General features: G+C 37.2%; 1 protein-coding gene across 1 annotated transcript in view; it reads left to right on the top strand.

The window, feature by feature from the left end:
* The window catches only part of FSIP2 (fibrous sheath interacting protein 2), a 123740-nt gene that overhangs the window by 66559 nt on the left and 37280 nt on the right, over positions 1-19901 (top strand). Inside the window, 3 exon segments of the mRNA XM_089329034.1 lie at positions 6395-6452; positions 8057-8093; positions 10363-19222. Of these exon segments, the coding sequence (XP_089185160.1) occupies positions 6395-6452; positions 8057-8093; positions 10363-19222 (8955 nt within the window).

The raw sequence follows: 19901 nt of genomic DNA, 5'->3' as shown, positions 1-19901 counted from the left end.
CTGATCCAGCTGTCTGCTGTGGCCTGGGAAAGCAGTAGAAGATGGCCCAAGTCCTTGGGCCCCTGCACCCACATGGGAGACCCAGAAGAAGCTCCTGGCTCCTGGCTTCAGATCAGTGCAGCTACAGCCATTGCGGCCATTCAGGGAAATGAACCAGTGGATGGAGACTTCTCTCTCTCTGCCTCTGCCTCTCTGTAGCTCTGCCTTTCAAATAAATAAATAAATCTTACGAAAACATTTCCCTTATTCTGGGATATAGTTATGTCTCACTATACAAGAAAGTTGTAGAGAAGTATTTTTCTAATACTTCAAATATATTAATTGTCCTAATTTTCATTCTACTTAATTATTCCTATGTAGGTGATTCCCCTCTAAACACTTGCTTTAGGCTATTTGTAAGATCTTATTGTTTCTTTGGTATCATTATGTAAAGTAGTTCTGGAAAAATGTTAGCCGTTGTATCTTCCTATGTTGTCTTCCCAAGGTTCTTTATTACCTTGTTCTGAATTTCCATATATATGTTAGAATTCAGTTTGTCTTCCATGTCTTTTATTAGCTGACATATTTTCAATGCTTTCTGCTACATTTGTGTTGATTTCTTTAAATCTGTCCTCTAATTCAGCAGTGCTCTATTTATTTATTTAATTATACCTTATTTATAGTTTCATTAACATAGCACATCAAATAACCTCTTTAATTTTATAAATTATTTTACTATTTAATTGAATTTCTGAATAGTTTCAAAGTCATATAATAGGTAATTGTGAATTTTGGTAAGCTTTTGTTCCATTCCTGTGCTTTCAAATCTATTGTTTTTAAAAATGGGGCATGAAAAAGTTCAAGGAGATTGCATAATATGAAAAAATCTGCATGAATTTCAAGAATGTTTGCAGCAAAATTAAGTTATTTTTCAAGTCTGTTTTTCTGTGAACTATTTTAAAGTACTCTCCTGTTGAAAGAGTTAAAATGCACTGATTTTATATTCTATATCTCACTTTTCAAATATTTGAAATCTAATTCTAATTTTTTTCTGCTAAAGACAGAAAAAAAGTGTGTGTGTGTGTGTGTGTGTGTGTGTGTGTATGTGTGGTGTGTTGAGTGGTTATTATTATTTCCATTGTGAACTCCTTTATGACAGAAATTCTTTAATACTTGTATAGGTTGTATTCTACTTGAGAAAATTTTTATTTGCTGCTGGAAATAACCAAATGAACCATAAATACTAGCTCATTTTTTTTAGTTAAGTTCTCATGTGGAGTTTTATGGAAAATACAAGAGCTGAGGCTTTAAAACTCAAAGATATATAAGAGGTTGTCTGTGGTTATATAAGAGATGTTTGCATCTTTTATTCCTCCCGTATGCACAGCTAAAAGACTAAAAAATTTATTTCTCTTCTTTGGGTCATGATTTTTTTTCCTTTAGATTAACTCTTCCACTGAAGATGAGTTCTTAGGAATGTTATGAAGTTTCAGGGGCTCTTAGTTTTAGTTTCCCATGTTTTTTTGAGCCTGGAGTCTTATTCTATATCACCTCATCAGACAATAAGTTTCTTGTTATGGCTACTGCCCCTGGGGCAGGCATCAACCTCAGCATGTACTTACCACTCAAAATTTGAGTTCCCACCTTGTTTTTTTTAACATTTATTTATATATTTGAAAATCAGAGTTATACAGAGAGAGAAGGAGAGGCAGAGAGAGTGAGAGAGAGATGTCGCTCCCCCTCTTCGTGGGGGAGCAACACAGGACCCTGCGCTGTTCTTTCGTCTGCTCGGCCCTCCCCGGGTTTGCTGCTGGTTCTTCCCGGGTTGGCTACTATCCCTTCCACCTCCGTGGAAGGGCAGTTCCCCCTGGCTGCATTCCCCACTTCCGCAGGGGAGCGGCACACCGCCGGCCGGCTCTCTCGGGGGGCTGCACAGGTGTTCCCCTTAGATGTTCCCCATAGATGTTCCTGGTGCATGCCGTCTCTCTCCTCCTTTATAGTCCTTCTCTGCCAATCCCAACTCGGCTGCCCACACGCCGAGTACGCTGCTCTCCAATCAGGAGCAAGTCCTACAGTTAATTGGTTGAACTGGAGGCAGCTGTGCGGAAGCTGTTTACTTCTCTCCCAGCGCCATATTGTGGGAGAGCAGATGCATAGAATAAGTCCTAATTCGAGTAACTTAGTCTGGTCCGGATTGCTCCCCACAGATCCCCCTTTCTTTTTATTTTTTAGCGTTGATACGCGCCTGTCTTCGGTGTCCCGCGGCACACACTCTGCTCTACTTGCTAGAGCCGCCACAGGCTCTTACAAGTCCTATCAATCAGGAAAACCGAATCCGGGTCCTCTCTTCGCCATGTTGTGAGGAGGTTTTTAGGCGCTGATGCGTGCCTGTGTTCGGTGCCCCGCAGCGCATGCCCTGCTCTGCCCGCAGGGGACTTACAAGACCTATCAGGCAAACCGAATCCAAGCCTTCTCATTGCCTTATTGTGGGGGAGACTTATTAGTGTTGGTTCGTGCCTATCTTCGGTGACCTGCAGCTCATACTCTGGTCGAGCTTTGCTGGCGCTTACCGCCTTAAATCAGGCAGACCGAATCCAAGCCTCCTAATTGTTGCATTGTGGGGAAGCTTTACTGATGTTAATTCGTGCCTGTCTTCGGTGACCTGCGGCTAGCCGCCCAGGTGCTCACCGCCTCACTAATCGGGCAGACCGAATCCAAGCCTTCTAATTGGCATGTTGAGGGGAGGCCTTATTTCTCTCTATTTCTCTATCTCCGGGCATTCCTATTTCTCCCATTTTACTTCTATCTTCCAGCATTCCTATTTCTCTCACTTAACTTCTAAAACTTCTGTTTCTCTTATCCCCGCAGCTTCCCGGCACCTCGCCCCGCCGGCGGGTTCCCGGCTCTGCGCCGCTTCAGCCCGCGCGCCTCTCTCATCTGCGCAGCTTCCCGGCTTTGCGCGGCTCGGCTTTGCGCGCTCCGCGGTCTCCACGCTTAACCCTTTCGCGTCTGAACCACGGCCTACGCCAGCGTTCCCTATCTATTCACGCCCCGTGCTCTCTCTGCACGCGGCGGCTTCCGCGAGTAACACAGCGTAGCTTGCGTCTCCGCCACTAGGATTCAATCTAAGTTCCCCGGGCTAGCCTGGCGAAATCAACCCAGCGTACGTCTCCGCCCCACGATTTGGCTTCCCGTCCTTTGCTCCCCGGGCTAATCAGACGGATCCCAATCTGGCTTGCGTCTCAGCTTCTGGTTTTAACTTTTCGCCCCCTATTCCCGGGCTAACTTGAGAATCCCAAAGTGGCTTTCGTTTCCGCCTTGGCCTGCCCCCCGTGGCTTCAATTTCCCTAACATTTTTCTCTACCCGGTATGTTTCCCCAAGCTTTCTTCCAACAATATTCCTCCCTCATTTCTCCTGGCCTCTCCCCACAGTCCGCGTCCGAGTCTGTTTGTTCTAGCTTTCACTTTCGCTTTCGACCTTAGAGATTCCTCCCAGCTTCCCCCCGTAGTCCGTATCCGAGTCTATGCCTAGGCTTTCAATAGCTTCTTCCGGCACCCTTTTCGTCCGGCTTTTCCCTAGGCTGTTTGTTAGTCTCTCTCTCCGATATTTTCCCTAGGCTGTTTGCTAGTCTCTCTCTCCGATATTTTCCCAATTCTTCCCGTTTCTTCCCTCCTAAGTTTGCTATCCAAGTCACGGCACCATTATGTCGCTCCCCCTCTTCGTGGGGGAGCAACACAGGACCCTGCGCTGTTCTTTCGTCTGCTCGGCCCTCCCCGGGTTTGCTGCTGGTTCTTCCCGGGTTGGCTACTATCCCTTCCACCTCCGTGGAAGGGCAGTTCCCCCTGGCCGCATTCCCCACTTCCGCAGGGGAGCGGCACACCGCCGGCCGGCTCTCTCGGGGGGCTGCACAGGTGTTCCCCTTAGATGTTCCCCATAGATGTTCCTGGTGCATGCCGTCTCTCTCCTCCTTTATAGTCCTTCTCTGCCAATCCCAACTCGGCTGCCCACACGCCGAGTACGCTGCTCTCCAATCAGGAGCAAGTCCTACAGTTAATTGGTTGAACTGGAGGCAGCTGTGCGGAAGCTGTTTACTTCTCTCCCAGCGCCATATTGTGGGAGAGCAGATGCATAGAATAAGTCCTAATTCGAGTAACTTAGTCTGGTCCGGATTGCTCCCCACAGAGAGAGGTCTTCCATCTGCTAGTTCACTCCCCAGATGGTCACAATGGCCAGAGCTGTGCCGATCAGAAGCCAGAAGCCAGAAGCCAGGAGCTTCCTTTGGGTCTCCCACGTGGGTGCAGGTGCCCAAGGACTTGGGCCATCTTTTACTGCTTTCCCAGGCCATAGCAGACAGCTGGACTGGAAGAAGAGCAGTTGGGTCTCCAACCAGCGCCCATATGGGATGCAAGCACTGGAGGTCAGGGCGTCCCCCCACCACGTTGTTTTTATTTTTATTTATTTTTTAATCTTGAAGGAGCTATCTTCCATCTCTGAAAGCTTAGCCATATTTAAAGAATATACTACTAATGTTCTATAAACTTATTAATGTTTCAGGAACATTTTTAGAAAGGTATTTCTATAGCATATTGCTGGAAATCACAGAAGAGGGTTTTTTTGTTTTGTTTTGTTTTTAAACTAATATTATCAGAGCAAGAATTTGTTGTAGCCATTAAGATGCCACTTAGATGCCTGTATCCCATGTTGGAGTGCCTGGAATTAAGACCTAGTTCTGTTTCCAATTCCAGTTTACTGCCAAAGCACACCCTGGTAGACAGCAGGTGATTTCTCAACTAATAGGGTTCCTAACACTGACATGGGAGAGCCAGCTTGAGTTCTGGGCTCCTTGGCTTTTTTTGGCATAGTCATATCTCCTATAATCATTTGAATTGGGAGCCAGAGGATGGAAGATTTCTCTGTCACTCTGGCTCTCAAAACAGTACAACAATAAACAGCTAAAGAAATAGTATTAACTTCACACTTAATTTCTCAGGTCGATGAACTCTTAATCTCACTTCCTTCCTCTAGAAAACCAAGTACTTCCCAAAACATTCCTATTCAAATTTGAAAAACTCCTGGAGTTAATACTTTTTCTATACATTATTGTTGCATATTGGTTACTCATTTGAGATTGAGAAATAGAATTACCAATTAAATCTGACTTTGAATTAGCTGTACTACTTATTGGCACTATTTTCTGTTAGCTGAGAACTCTATTTGTCTTTTTCATGCTTTTGTGGATTTTTATGATTAACATAAAATAATCCAGGCACCAGCAGAGATGTTCTACCTAAAGCCTTTCTATATCATCAATATCAGGAATATTTAGCAAAATCAGCTATGGAGTCTTGCTATATTACATATGCAAAGAATGTTAGATAACATTTGAATGGGAAGAGACAAACGGCAGGCATACCAATTAATAAGCACTAAAGAAATACATGGATTTAATAATGTAGTCAACAAATAAGTGCTATTGAGTAATTATTATGTTAAATGCTGAAGATACAGTTATGAGACCATATCACAGGAATATAAAAGAGTAGGTATATAATTACAGTGAAGAATAATGAAGTGTTGTAATAAAGAGCATGTTTAGAGTGCTTTGGGAATACTAGAGAAGGATATGCGTTATTTATGTAGATTTCATGGAAAGCATTCCAGAACACTTAATGCAAGCTGAATGACATACAAGAATTGAGAAGTTAAAAGAGATCAAGGCAGGAGGTTCCAAAGGAAACAGCAAGAACTCCAAGAGGCATATAAATACAATGTATTTAGGGAGTTGTAAGCTATTCTGGAGGCCTGGACCACAGAATAACTATGTAATACCCAGACGGGGCCGACGCTGTTTGCGCAGCAGGTTAATGCCCTGGCATGAAGCGCTGGCATCCCACATGGGCACCGGTTCATGACCTAGCTGCTCCATTTTGGATTCAGCTCTCTGCTATGGCCTGGGAAAACAGTAGAAGATGACCCAAGTCCTTGGGCCCCTGCACCCACATGGGAGACCCAGAAGAAGCTCCTGGTTCCTGGCTTCAGATTGGAGCAGCTCTGGCTGTTGTGGCCAACTGGGGAATGAACCAGTGGATGGAAGACCTCTCTCTCTCTCTTTCTCTCTCTCTCTCTCTCTGCCTCTCCTCTCTCTGTATAACTCTGACTTTCAAATAAATAAATAAATCTTTTAAAAAAAAAGAAAAGAAAAACCCAGATAAAGATTCTGGATTTATAGAGGATATATGATCTTTTAGTATATTTTATTCTCTGCTTAAGATTTTATATTTCACTATGGAGAGTTTCTGAAATCATGTAAGTCAAGAAGTGACAAAGAATAAAGTCCTGTGGGACGATATTTTAAACATTAAGCCAGTTGCTGATGACAGATGCAAGTTATAATTTTCTTTTCCTGATAATTAGGACCTCAGACTCACAATACAGCCCCAGGCATTTTTTCTACTCCTGTGTACTCAAACATGTAAGTATTTTAAATGTTAATTAAATATCATAAATTAATTTTTAGCAATTATAAAGTATTGTTCACAAGCAAATGATTAAAATGGAATCCTCATTTATTGTAGTTCTACTTGAAATCAATGAAACTTTGTGCCTTGTAAATATTTAAAACTATGCTTAAATTGTAGACAAAATAATGTTCAATCTTATCCTCTGTGTCTCCTTTTCCCCCATTTTGCTTATGTACTTATCCTGCTGTCAGGCTCTTCACACCACTTTCCAGTATTTCTCCACAATGCCCTCTCCTTTCCAGGCAGCATTCCATGATCTGAATTTATCCCTTTGCCTTTCTGCCCTTTGAAACCATTCCTTATGCATTTTGAGATTATTAACTTCTAAGGATTTTAAAATCATTTACTGTAGAGTATTGATATTGAGTCAGTTATTTCCCTCCTAAAAATTACTTGCATTAATCCAAAATAATAAATTCTAATTATAGAAATTAAAAAAATCCTTAGAGGAGATAATTATTTAATCCCAGGAGCTTTTCATTTCTCACCTCTTGGTTATTTCTTACCTCTTGGTTATGATGACTAAGGACAGATAATGTGTCACTGACATTAACCCTCATATTGCAAATGTAAAAACATTCGTGCTCCATATTGAGGAAGGTACTTATCTAAAAATTGATTGTTGCTTCCAAGCCCAATTTGTGGACTGAAATTCATGAAGTTTTCATCTTCTACCAATACTTAGAATATAATATTCATTCTGACAATAGAATTTTAGGTGTTGGGGAAAAAGTAGTTTGAAAATGTTAAGAACAGTCCTAGAAGAGATGAAAAAGGCGTACTAATTTTCTTTTAAGAATGTATGAAGTAGATTAAACAAACAGCTCACATTGGCAAAAAGATAGGAAAATAATTAAGACTTCAATTTCAGTTTTTATTTCAGTAAGTACTTACTTTTCAATCATTTTTGATTGAGTTTCATGTCACAATTCAGAAAACTGTTTTTATTTCATTAGTGTGTGATGATAAATCTAATTAGAACACATGATAGAACATTATCATACACAGAACATCTATGTAGGTATTGAAAATAGCTAGAAATGCATGATTTTAACTCATCAATATTGAATTCACATGTTGTTTTCCTCCTGTGGGAAATAGGAAAGAGATGGTGGAACTATGGGATTTGAGAGGCTAAATAGTTATCAGGAAACTCTGATCAGATGTCTTATTATAGCCATCACTCTTTTTAGCATGCTGAAGTACCTATACCTTCTCCCCCAATCCTATTTCCTTCCCCCAGCAAACCACAAAGCAGGTATCACTAAGGTGTCAAAAGTACATGGGCCAGATAGCTATATTGTTTATGTAGCAGCTGTAATTATATTCCCTAAAGTAATGAAGCACATTTCTGAATCCAGACATCAATACCCAAGTAGGAGCTGAAATATGAGAATTGATCAAAAAACTAAATTTTATTCTTCTATTTGAATTTCTGTGGAAAAACCCAGACATAAAATAAAGCAAAGAAACCAATTCAATGACTAGAAATTTTGGGAAAACTTTCATAAATTCTTAACTTTGACAACAATGATCAATCTTTTTGACTTTACAGGCAACAGAATATCCTACAAAATTGCTTGCAAGAAAAAGTATGTATCCTAAAAATACAGCGTACTTTTGATGTGCCATAAAGAAAAAAAAAACCCTTTGAATCTGATAACTACGAATTATCTATTGATGTTTATCTATCTTGCTCCTTCCTTTTTTTTTCTTTTCTAGCTTATTTCAGCTAATTCTTAGGTTTTGTTTTGTTCCAAAGATTTCATCTAAAGATAATGTTGCCCCTTTTGGCAGGGGTCTCAAGTGTAGTATAGAATGGGGGACTATTGAGGAAGCTATCATAAAAAGCAGCATCACGTACCATTCTGTGCTGGAAAGCCATCAACATGCCTAATAGATCTTTCTGGAAAGGTCAGTAGCAGATAAGCCAGGAAGCATGGAACTTTCTCTAGTACTTTTCATGGGAAGGAACATAGTGATTTAAGAAGATCACATAAAAAGGTAACTGATCACCTATAAGCTGAGACTTCGAAAAGGCAAGAGACAGGATAGTATATTTTCGTAAGACCCAACTCTGGATCTAGGAAGACCATTCAGTATTCAAAAAGGTTTGGGAACAGCACATACTTTGACACATTATCTCATTTGGACATCTCCTTAATTCATAGAATATGCAGTAAATGTAAAAGCTTTGACTGAAGGGGGGACATTTATCAGTTCATTATTACAATGTAAAGCAGTTAAAAGATAGGATTCTATTTACTGCATTTCACTGTGTAGAAAACTTTAGGAATATCAGTGTTTCATGTATTGAAGTTGGACTCTTTTCCTCTCACACTTAGCCTAAAAGTAATAATATAGATCTCATACTTATTGTTCATTATAAGAAGAAGAATACATGTTGAGTGTCTTGGATTGTATTTTATATGGATTATGGTTGACTTGGAATAGTTACCTTCTCTGTTAAAAGTTATTTTTTATTTTTAGGTATTTGGTTTAAACTGTATTCATATAAAACAAATAACTATTTTATAGCATCTGTCATTCCAAAACAATTTTTTTTTCAAATCATTAACAACTGTTTGTACATTAAGTGAAAAAATATATATATAAGGAGGTTGGGGATTAGAGTTGAATAAAATGGCCTTCCCTCAAATGGGTAAAGAAATGAGTGTGCTGCATAGGGATTCTCTTTTTATGTTGCCATAAATATGAATAATTTAAGACTAACTCAGGCAATATTTTTGTTGTCAAGAGCATATTACAGGGATCATGTTGTTTGTCCTGGTACCTACATACCAGCCTTCGAGTTTTGCTACCAAAATGTTCATATCCTGTGTTCATATCCTATATGTTTTAAGAGTTACAACAGTTTAAACTATGCTTTTTTTTTATAAGCTGGATGACTTTGAAAGCCCAAAATATTTTTGCAGTAAGTGACTAGAATAGAAAGTATAGAATCTTTCAGATGTATTCTGTTTCCACCTTTAGCCCAGTTTACATGTATAACAGCAACACTGACCATTAAGGATATGGTCATTCAAATCTGGTTCCTGGCCTTTCACTCCCAGATCAAATTGAAGAATATTCCTATTTCATTACACTTCCTTAGCCCTCCTGGTTCTTTGAGTCCAGGTTCTACCCCTTTACCTTTATTTTTACCTAAGTTAATTTCTTCATTTGATTATCTCTGTTCAATTTTTGTATAACAGTTTACATTTACACTCTTCTGTTGAATATGAAGCCCTACAATATCTATAAAGCATTAGATTTTATTGATGCCTATACAGTCATTCTTAACAGTTAGCTTCAGTGATTTCCATATATACAGAAAGCAGATTTACCTTTGCAGCAAAGAATGAGGAAGGAGATAGCTTATTCTCCAATCCTATATCACAAATACACAGGTGCCTCTGAAAGAACACAAATAATTTTGACTGCATCTGTTTGGGTAACACAACTCATTATATGTAATTTCATATATCTTTTAGGAATTTTCCAGAGTGACTTTTTCCAAAAATATTTTAATGCTATATGCCCAGATAGCAATTTAATGATTTTTTTCACACAAAAGAGTAATTTACCTCAGCAATAAATGCTGGGAGATGGGGATAAAAACATTCTGAGGGAGACTGAAAAAAATTGAAACTTATGAAAAAAATCCACTATAGTACAGACTAAACTGACTTGAAATTAATCAAAATTGTAATTATATTCTTTGCCATGTTTTCTTCCTGAACCATGATAGTTTTCCACCTATGCAGTATTTGATACAAAAATGTAAATGTTGCTCTCTGTCTCCAGAACACAGTAAATTTTTATGTGTTTTTTTTTTTTTTAAATCCATGCCCTTTCCAGGTAACTTCTGAAGAACTGTATAGTATAATTCAGAATATCATGACCTGGGTTGTGGCTACAGTGACCAGTATATTATACCCAGCAATCACCAAGTATGAAGAAAGGTTGCAAAATAACACATATCCAGTGTCTGATGACTCAGTCCTCTCTTCAGATAGTTCAAGTTTCTGCAGCACATGCAGTGAAGAGTTTACATATGGAAACTACACATCTGCAGCAACTAAAACATTTCAGACAGAGCCTTGCACATTTGAACTTGATATGTCAGTAAGGAGACCAACCACACCTTTCAAACCTCCTTCTGCCCACATAGAAAGAACAGTTGTGGGGACAACATACCACAGGACAGGACAATCTATAACCTCTGAACTCAAGTACAACAGGGCCAGTTTGGTATATTCATTCCCTAACCTCAGAAGTTGTAAATCTGATAGTCATCTTTTAGTCTCATTTGAAACAGGCCCAAGAAAGTCTAAGGATGCTACCACTGAAACAGATGGCTTAGTGAGTCCATTGTTCTGTGATAAAAAAACAAAAGCTGTGGATGAGATGAAGAATTTAAAGAATGTCTTTGTTGATTTTAAATGTCACTTGAAAGGGGAAACTGAATTGATTTTAGGAAGTATTTTTCAAGAAATAATGTCTGATTTAACCCAGGCCATTCCCTCTCTCTCCTCTGTTACTGCTGAAGTGTTTGTTGACCAAGATGAGTCTGAAAAAGAAGACCTACTCTCCAATGTCGATATCTGCTCAGTTGCTTCTGAGATTGTGGAAAATATGCTTGAGAAGTTAGAGTCTGCAGTTGAAAAAAAATGTGTTGAGATATGTTCACAAGAAGATTTGTCTGTCAACATTTCACCAAGATTAACAGCCAGTGAGGAATATTTTATGTCATCAAATGGAAAACCTTTAGAAGCTTCTCTGCCTTATACTTTGGAACCCATGAGTGACATTGCAGAAGATATGGTGCAAGCCATTTTAGAGAAGCTGATGTCTCTTGCATCTTGCAAACAAAATGAACTTTTTCATCTCGAAGACACAAGCAGTCTTTCCAATGAGCAGCCTAAGAAAGATCCAACTTGTATGTTCCTTCAAAGAGAGAGCAGCAATAAATGTAGTCCCCAACCTGAAACAGCTAATTTAATTGTGAAAGAAGAAATACAAGGTTTAATATCACATGCTTTTTCCCAGTCATCTTTAGTTGGTCATATAAAGGAAGCAGTCAGCATTATACTAGGTTATGTACAAACTGAACTCAATAATGAGAGATTAATTGCATCTGAAGAAACAGTAGTGCTCCTTCAGCTACTCGATGGCATCTTCTCCCAACTCCGTGAGGAGTCAGTGCGAGCTGATGTTCCAGAAAGTAAACATCCTTCAGAGAGAATTCCTCCTGATATTGAAGAAAAATACAGATTCACTGGCACTAGGTTATCTAATGGTCCCAGGTCTAGAAGATTATATTCACCTGTTAATGTTCCAGGCATGGTACTTTATTCTGAAGATGATAATGAAGAAATAAACAAAATTGTGAAAAATGCTCTTGATTCATCTTTCAGAGATGAAAAAGAAAAATCTCAAGAAAAGATTCCTAATCATTGGTTTACAAAAGAAAACACTTGTTTTGAACACACAAAAAATATTAAAGTATCTAGAAAGCCTCCTTCTCAAAGCAAAATTGCATTACATGATTGGGGATTAAATACTGAGCCACAATCTCTTAATAATGAAGACGTTTTAAAGGAAAACTCCTGCTTGCATAAAGATATTTATGTTTTCAGCCAAAATCAAATGTATCAAATACAAATGGCTTCAGAAAACATAGTTAAAAATATTTTAACAGAAATGATCAAGGGCTTATCTCCTGTTCCTTCTGGTCACTTAGGCTGCAGAACTAGCAAAGAAGATTCAGTTTTTATTTCAGAAAAACCTCAAGGATCATCACATCAAGAACGGATGGACCAGATGTTCTCTGTGTCAGAAATTAGTTCTGTGGCTCAGGAAATAACAGATGCAGTGCTAAATATACTTCATAAGGAATCAAACTACATTCCCAATACTGCTTCGTCATCAGTTCATCAAACTGTTGTAGATAATTCTGATACTTCCCACAAAGTCAAAGACATGCCAAATAAAAAGCCATTAAAGATATGGTTTGACAGTGAAAAGAAAATGAAATATTTATCTTCAATCAACATAGATCCTGCAAGAACTTCCGGGTTAAAATCTGGAGAAAGTGATTCTAAACCTGTAGATGACATTATTGATAAGATCATTAATACAATTTTTAAAAGGCTGAAGGTATTTATTTGCCCAAAATTGCAAATGCACTTCAAACCTTCACTTGCAAAGCATTCTTCATTACAGAATCATCTTAGTACTTACACAACTAAAGTAGTACACATCGTTTTACGTGCTATCCAGAATGAACTGGAATGCAATAAAAAAGCCTTAAATGTTAAAGAGATAGATCATAACAAAACCCTCCCATGTAGAGGATTTTTTGTTAAAACTGATAAGAAATCAGGATCTCTTGTCACAAATCTTGGTGATAATGTTATGGGAAGTCCATTATTAACTTTAATTTGTGAGATTTTACTAAGTGGAAATGAAGGTCAAGAAAATATTTCACTCCCTTCTGAAAAGGCAAGGTCAGAAACTTCCTATGAACTTCACAGTGCTGATAAGCAAAACAGTTTTCCAAGTAGTCAGAATAAGAAATCTTTGCAAAAACGTTTGGATACTCCATGTACTCTCCAGAGTGTCAATAATAGAAGTGATCTCAAAAAGAAAGCCAAATTGCAAGTCTTAGATAGAATTGGAGAAACACTACATGAAATGTTAAGCAAAGTCACAGGAGCCCATTCTCAGTCTCAGCCATCTTGTAGTCAGCAAAACAGAGAGAAGACAAACAGTGACCGGCAAATGGCTGCTACATTGCAATCTAAGATTGAGCTGATTTCCAAAACAATTTTAGAATACATCCTTGCAAAGTTATGTTGTTTTGACATGGATACCAGTTTTGCAAGTTCTGGATTTAAATCTGTCTCAGAGTCTCTAGATATTGACAGTCTATCATTTGCTTCAGTTATTGAGGAAATGACCAAATGTACCAGCATAATTTCCAGAATGATCCAGGATGATGATAGTCAAGAGGTAACTAAAATCAAGCCAAAAACTATTTCTCCCATGTTTTCAAAAACAGGGAGTAAAGAAGACACACACCCAAACAAACTGAAAGCCATAGCTTCAGATATTCTTAATACAGTTTTTGATAAACTAGAAGGATTTGCCAATGGAAATCTAGAATCTGTGGGTGATATCAATGAAGACAATAAAAAAAATAATAATATGGACTGGGAATGGGAAAGTCATAGTGTTTTCACAGATACTCATGAAGAACCACTGCATTCTGTTTTATTCATGCATGCAAAAAAGGCATCAAGTGCTATTTTGAAGGCTATTCAAACAGAATTAAATATGAACCCTTCAGATTTGAAGACAAGTGTAAAGACTTCACCACCTGAGACACAAGTGCTTAAGAATATAGTAAATTTAATTTTAGATGCAGTCTCCTCAAATATGTTTAATGAAACTGAATCCAAGGAGCAAGACATGGAAACTTACCGTTACAGGCCATCTTGTGGAAATCTTCCTGGAGGAGCTGAATCAGATTCATTTCTGGATGATGATACACATAGAGAGAAAGAATTTATTAGAGACAAAGTATTAGTAAGAGAAGAAACTAACTCCCATGCTCTTGAACAACGGGTTCTAGAAAGAACCTTAAACAAAATTGAGGTGAAATTTAAAGAAACTCATAAATCTCCAGTTGTTCCCATTATAAGAAATATCTTGAATGAAATTTTTCAAAATGCTTTAATCAACCAATTAAACTTGCATGGCATGCCTCACAATGTTCTTGAGCCAATTGCTCAAACATCTGTTCAATTTACAGGTAATATGATGGATCCTTTAGTGTCTGAAAAAGATGTGACCATAGTGGCAAATGATGTTGTTAGAACTGTTTTTCATAAACTTTATTCAGCTGTAATGGTAGAAAGAAATATAAGAGAAAATAAGTATAAAGCCATTACTTCTTCAACAAATGTTTCTTTTCAAAACCACACCTATGAAGGAAAGTCCTCTGTTCCTATGTTGGACAGAAACCTATGTACTTTTCAATCAAGATTCAGTGTTGACAAACAAGTTAATATAAATGTAACTGAAGACATTGTACAGGCAATACTGACAAATTTGGAAACTTTTGTTACTTCCAAAGTAGAATCTCTCTTTTTCTCTCAAGTCTGTACCATATTTCCAGTGGCTTTACCTAACCAGCAAGATAAAAGTACATTTAGCAGATCATTATCAGCCAAAGATTCATATTATGATGAACAATTTTCCTATGGCTCAATGAATCATATTAAATCGGGAAAGACCAATTCGTTATGCCAATTGCCTCTGTCAAAATTAAATACATATGCAACAGAAGTGGCTAAAAAGATTTTACAAGGAATCAAACATGAATTAGATAAAGAAAGGGAAAGTCCTTCTTTAACACATAATATTGTGGGTTCTGAAAGTATTACAAGTCAGGTTGTTAACTCAGTGTTAAGTATTGTGTCATGTAAAAGCAAATGTAATAAAAACAATTCTAATAAACAGAATAATTCAGATCAGCAGGAAAGTATTATTAAAAAGCTGTTCAATAAGACTGAATATCAAAAAGCACTTCAGATTCAAATACAAGATACTGTTGAAGAGATGATATGTGATATTTATGAAAAAATACTGCATCAGAATAATCTCCCGTTTCCTGCATCCACTCTGAAATGTAGCATAGCTGAACATTCAGAAACAGATTCTAAAATGTTCATTGAAGAGACAAAGAATATTATTCCTAAGTTTTCAGTTCCTAAATCAGATGCTGTTTTGCTAGCTAATGATATAGTCAATATTGTTCTTCATAGTCTTAGTTCTGCTTTCATGCTTGGCATAAATGCAAAACATCTTAGTTCTGCGAGATGGCCCATGACCATCTGTGATACATTTCCAAAAGCAGGTGACCATCATGTACTTATGGGGCCAAAAAGTGAAAGAAAAACAGAGTATTTTCTGTATTCAAGAAATAAGAAATCAGCTTGTGCTAATGATAACCAGATAAATGTAGTGGAAGAAGAAACCAGGAAATATCCCAACCCAGGTGAGGAAAATGCCAACGTCCTTACTAAAACTATTTCCAATAGGTTACAGTTCTTTGCAACAGAAAGAATAGGTTCATTAATTACTCTTGCTTTCCAGCCTAAGGGAAAATCAGTTGTTATCCCAGAATTGGAAAATTGCAGACAAGATGACAGCAGTTTTCATGAATCAAGCCAAGTGGAATCTGACATGAATGTACTGAAAATATCAACTGAACCTGTTCTCAGTCAACAGCTTATAGATTCTACTTTTGCCAGTTGTGGAGAAAAAATTGGATCCACAATTAATTTATCACAAACTAGCCTTATAGAATATGCTGACCTCATTGCCAGTGCTACCTTGAAGCTTATTAAAAATGACTTAGACTTAGAAATCCAAAAGATGTCCCCATACCCAAATAATATTTCCTTCCAAGAAAACATTATTATGAGTGAAATTGTTGATAATATCTTAAAGATTTTGTATGATAAAAGGTCTGCAAATGAAATATTGCTTGGAGACAAACAGAAGGAAAAAAACACCCAACTCTCTCTGCTTAGAAAGTATCCATTAGAACAAAACCAAATGAACTTAGAGAAAGAAAGGCAGAAAATTGTTTTGGAAGACATATTTATGAAAAATAGAGAAACGAAACAAAAAGAAAAAGCTCAGTTGCTTAGTGCAGTGGAAGAACTTTTGAGAAAGTTAGATCAAAGAGTAATACAAGCCCTAGGTGATTTGCCTCCATTTAATGAAATTCCACATTTTAATTCTAAAATTAAGCCAGATATAACACAAAACAACTTTTTTCAGAGTGGAGCAAATGACATAGTTGAAAGTGTTTTAGAGAAAATATACTCTCTAGTTGTGACATTATTATATGAAGATACTAAAAGTAGAGGAGAAATGGAAATGCTTGACAACAATGAGAACTCGAAATTGTTACCCTTAAGAGAAATGAAACAAATAGGAAAAGCAAGTAACCCTGCGAGATATGTGGTAACACAGGTTTATCCTTTAGCAGACAGTCAAAAGTTTTCTGTGTTTGGAAACACTTTTTGGCAATATTCACCATCGCAAGTAGGGAAAGATTTAGTACAAATGGTTTTCAATAAAATCATGAATTTTCTGTTACTTCATCTAGAAGAGAGTTTGTCCCCTGAAGATGGTTCTGATGAGTCGCAACTTCCAGGGCTAAATACTTCTAAGGTCAGCTGTAAGGGCAGCCCAAAGCCAAGTTTTAAAACTGGTTTAAAACCAAGATCAAAAATTACTTCATTGCCTAAGTGTAGAACCAGACAAAATGTTGGGCATGGTAGTGGTGCTAAGATCAAAAGCAAGACCAACTTAAGTCCTGCAGAGAAGACCGTGAAAGAGAGTTGGTCCAATATTGCTGTTGGTCTGCCACACATCCTATCAACAGGAGATGCCAAAAACGTACTTGAAGCAAAATTGCCCACTTCAGAAATAAAAATATATGCCAAGGATATAATAATTAATATTCTGGAAAAAATTGTGGAAGAATTTGAAGTGGTGAAACAAACTAGAACAATGGAGAATATAAAAGCTTTAAAATCAGATCACATCATGGCAGCAAGTAGAATAGTTAACACAGTTTTGCAAGAATTACATGCTTCAAATAATCACAATGTGTCTCATTCAGTCAAATTGTCATATTCAGACCATATCAAAGTTTCACAGGGGATCTTAGGTGCAGGGTCACTTGCCAAACAACAGTCATGTTTTTATTTGGAAAATGTTTCTTCACAGCTAGAACAGATTTTCCCTAAAGACAGCATATTTAAAAAAATGTTTGACAAATGGCAAACAGAATCAAATGACATGGAAAGTGAAAAATACAAGCTACTGGTGATAGCTGAAAATGTTTTGACTGAAATTTCAATAAAGGCAAAAAATTTAGAATATTCTCTTTCACTTTTAAATTTGCCACCTTTTGAGGATTGTGAAAGTAGGTTCTATAATCATTATAAAAGAGTTTCTTCTAGACCTGAGAATGCTAAAGCACAAATTAATATGTTTGGAAGGGAAATTGTTGAAATACTATTTGAAAAATTACAGTTGTGCTTTTTGTCCCAGATGCCCACTGTGGATAGCAAAGCAACTCTAACAAACAGGAAAGAGTACATAACTGCTACCAGTAAACATGGCTTTCCAACCACGGGCATGCTCAGCAATTTACCAACCTGTAACATGAAGACGAAAGATCAAACTTCTGTGGACTCTAGCAACCAAAATGTTAGAGAGATTGTACAAAGGGTTTTAGATATTTTAGAGTCATTTGTGGACTTGCAATTTAAGCATATCTCTAAATATGAATTCTCTGAAATAGTGAAAATGCCTATAGAAAGCCTTTCTCCTGTCCAACAGAAACTATTAAGCAAGAAGATGCTGCCAAAATTAGAACCACTAAAAAAGTTTTCTGATGAATCCATGTCAAACAGTATTGTTTCCAAAGAAAACATTCAGAATACCCTTCTAAAGGTTCATTCGTTCCATTCAGAATTACTTACATATGCTGTCGATATTGTCAGTGACATGCTTGGTACAATTAAGAACAAACTAGACAAAGAAATAAGCCAATTGGAACCATCTTCAAGTAGTATATTGAAAGAGAACACTGCAGCAAGTGAGATCATTGGCACACTAATGGAACAGTGTACTCATTTCAGTGAATCTTTGATCAAAAACCTCCCAAAGGAAAGTTTGTTCCAAGGAGTTGAGAAAGCCTACATTGTTAATCATGCTGAATTAGCAACTAATATGAACATGCCCACATCGAAGTTAAAAGAAGCCAGTTTGGAAAATAATCCTCCACAAAGGAGAATCCCTAACTGCTTGTTTGATTCAGAGGAAAATATGAAAAGCAAGTACAAGTTTCCACCAAATTTACTCTCAAATGTCAGATCCTCTGTAGAAGATAAAATTAAAAGCTCAGAGCCAATGGAAAGGCCAGATTCAAAAATTATGTCCTCGTGCTTTGGAAATAATACACAAAGCCCCCTGTCAAGAAAATCAGTCACTGGCAAATTTGATGAGGCTGTTAAGAAAAACAGTTCACCCTCTGAAGACAGTGTCTTGCAAAAACTGTCCAGGAAAGCAAATGACTCCACAGAAGCAGCATTTAAACAAGTCATGTCATTCATAGAAGTGGGAAAAGATAAAAATCCAAGAGTATTTTATTATGAGACTCCCAAACCGTTTATTGAGTCAAACCAAATTCAAACAACTGTTTCTCCACTCAAAATATGTTTAGCTGCAGAAAATATTGTAAATACTGTACTGTCAAACTATGACTTTCCAAGTCAACTACACCCTAATGAAAGCATGGAAACAATGAAACCATTTTTCATATCAAAGCAAAGCCCTTTGACTAAAATATCGGGAGGACAAAAGAATGAGGAGATAAGTTTGCTTAGAATGTGGAATAAAAGAATCAATTTTATGTTTAAAGAAGAAAATCCTGAAGCCAGCACAGGAGATTTTTCGTTATTGCAAAAATGGCAAAATGGCCGGTACCCAGCGAAAACAGAGACCCTGAAAGAAGTTGAAGTCATTTCTTTTGTTGATCATGAACTAGGTCCTAATGAAATTCATTTGGTAGCAAGACATGTCACCACATCAGTCGTCGCACATTTCAAGAACTTCAAAACTAGAGGTAGGCAGGAGATAGCTTATTTTAAAAGTTGGCATAATTTAAGAAAAATAGTTTTAAAATGTATTTAAGAGATCATATCTAAGAACCTATATTTGCTGTTTTACTGAAAATAGTCTCAGAGGTAGGGTGTCTATTTAATTGCTTTTAAAATGTAGAAGATTTATATGGCTTGAAAGAGAAAATGAGATAATTTTAAGAACAGGAGATTTTGGTTGAGCCTAAGGCATGTATTCAAAAGAATTTTTACTATTCTTATACCTGACTTCTTTATGATCATATGGCATTTACAGTTAATCTGTGAAAGTTACTCAACTACTTTTTAAAGTATATAATTGAAGCATTTGCAATTATTATTCACAGTCATTGACAGCAGTAGAATTAACAAGCTGTTTGCATTTTAGTATTCTGACTTAACTTCCTTTAAGGTGTAGTACACTAAACATATACTTGCAAGGCTTGTATTCCCTAAGAATCAATCTCTCTCTCTCTCTCTCTCTCTCTCTCTCTCTCTCTCTCTCTCACACACACACACACACACACAAACGCACACACACACACATAGCTAAGTTTGCTATATATGTCTTTTTTGTATATCTAAAAGGATAATTTTGCAATTCAATAAAGTTTTATCTAATAACCAGATAATAGCTTTAAACTGGATCAACAGTTCCAGTTACCA

This window comes from Oryctolagus cuniculus, chromosome 3 (genome assembly GCF_051225735.1).
Source record: "Oryctolagus cuniculus isolate XC-2025 breed Fujian yellow rabbit chromosome 3, ASM5122573v1, whole genome shotgun sequence".
Taxonomy (NCBI): domain Eukaryota; kingdom Metazoa; phylum Chordata; class Mammalia; order Lagomorpha; family Leporidae; genus Oryctolagus; species Oryctolagus cuniculus.
The sequence above is the reverse complement of the archived record's forward strand: the minus strand, read 5'-3'. Positions and strand labels throughout refer to the sequence as shown.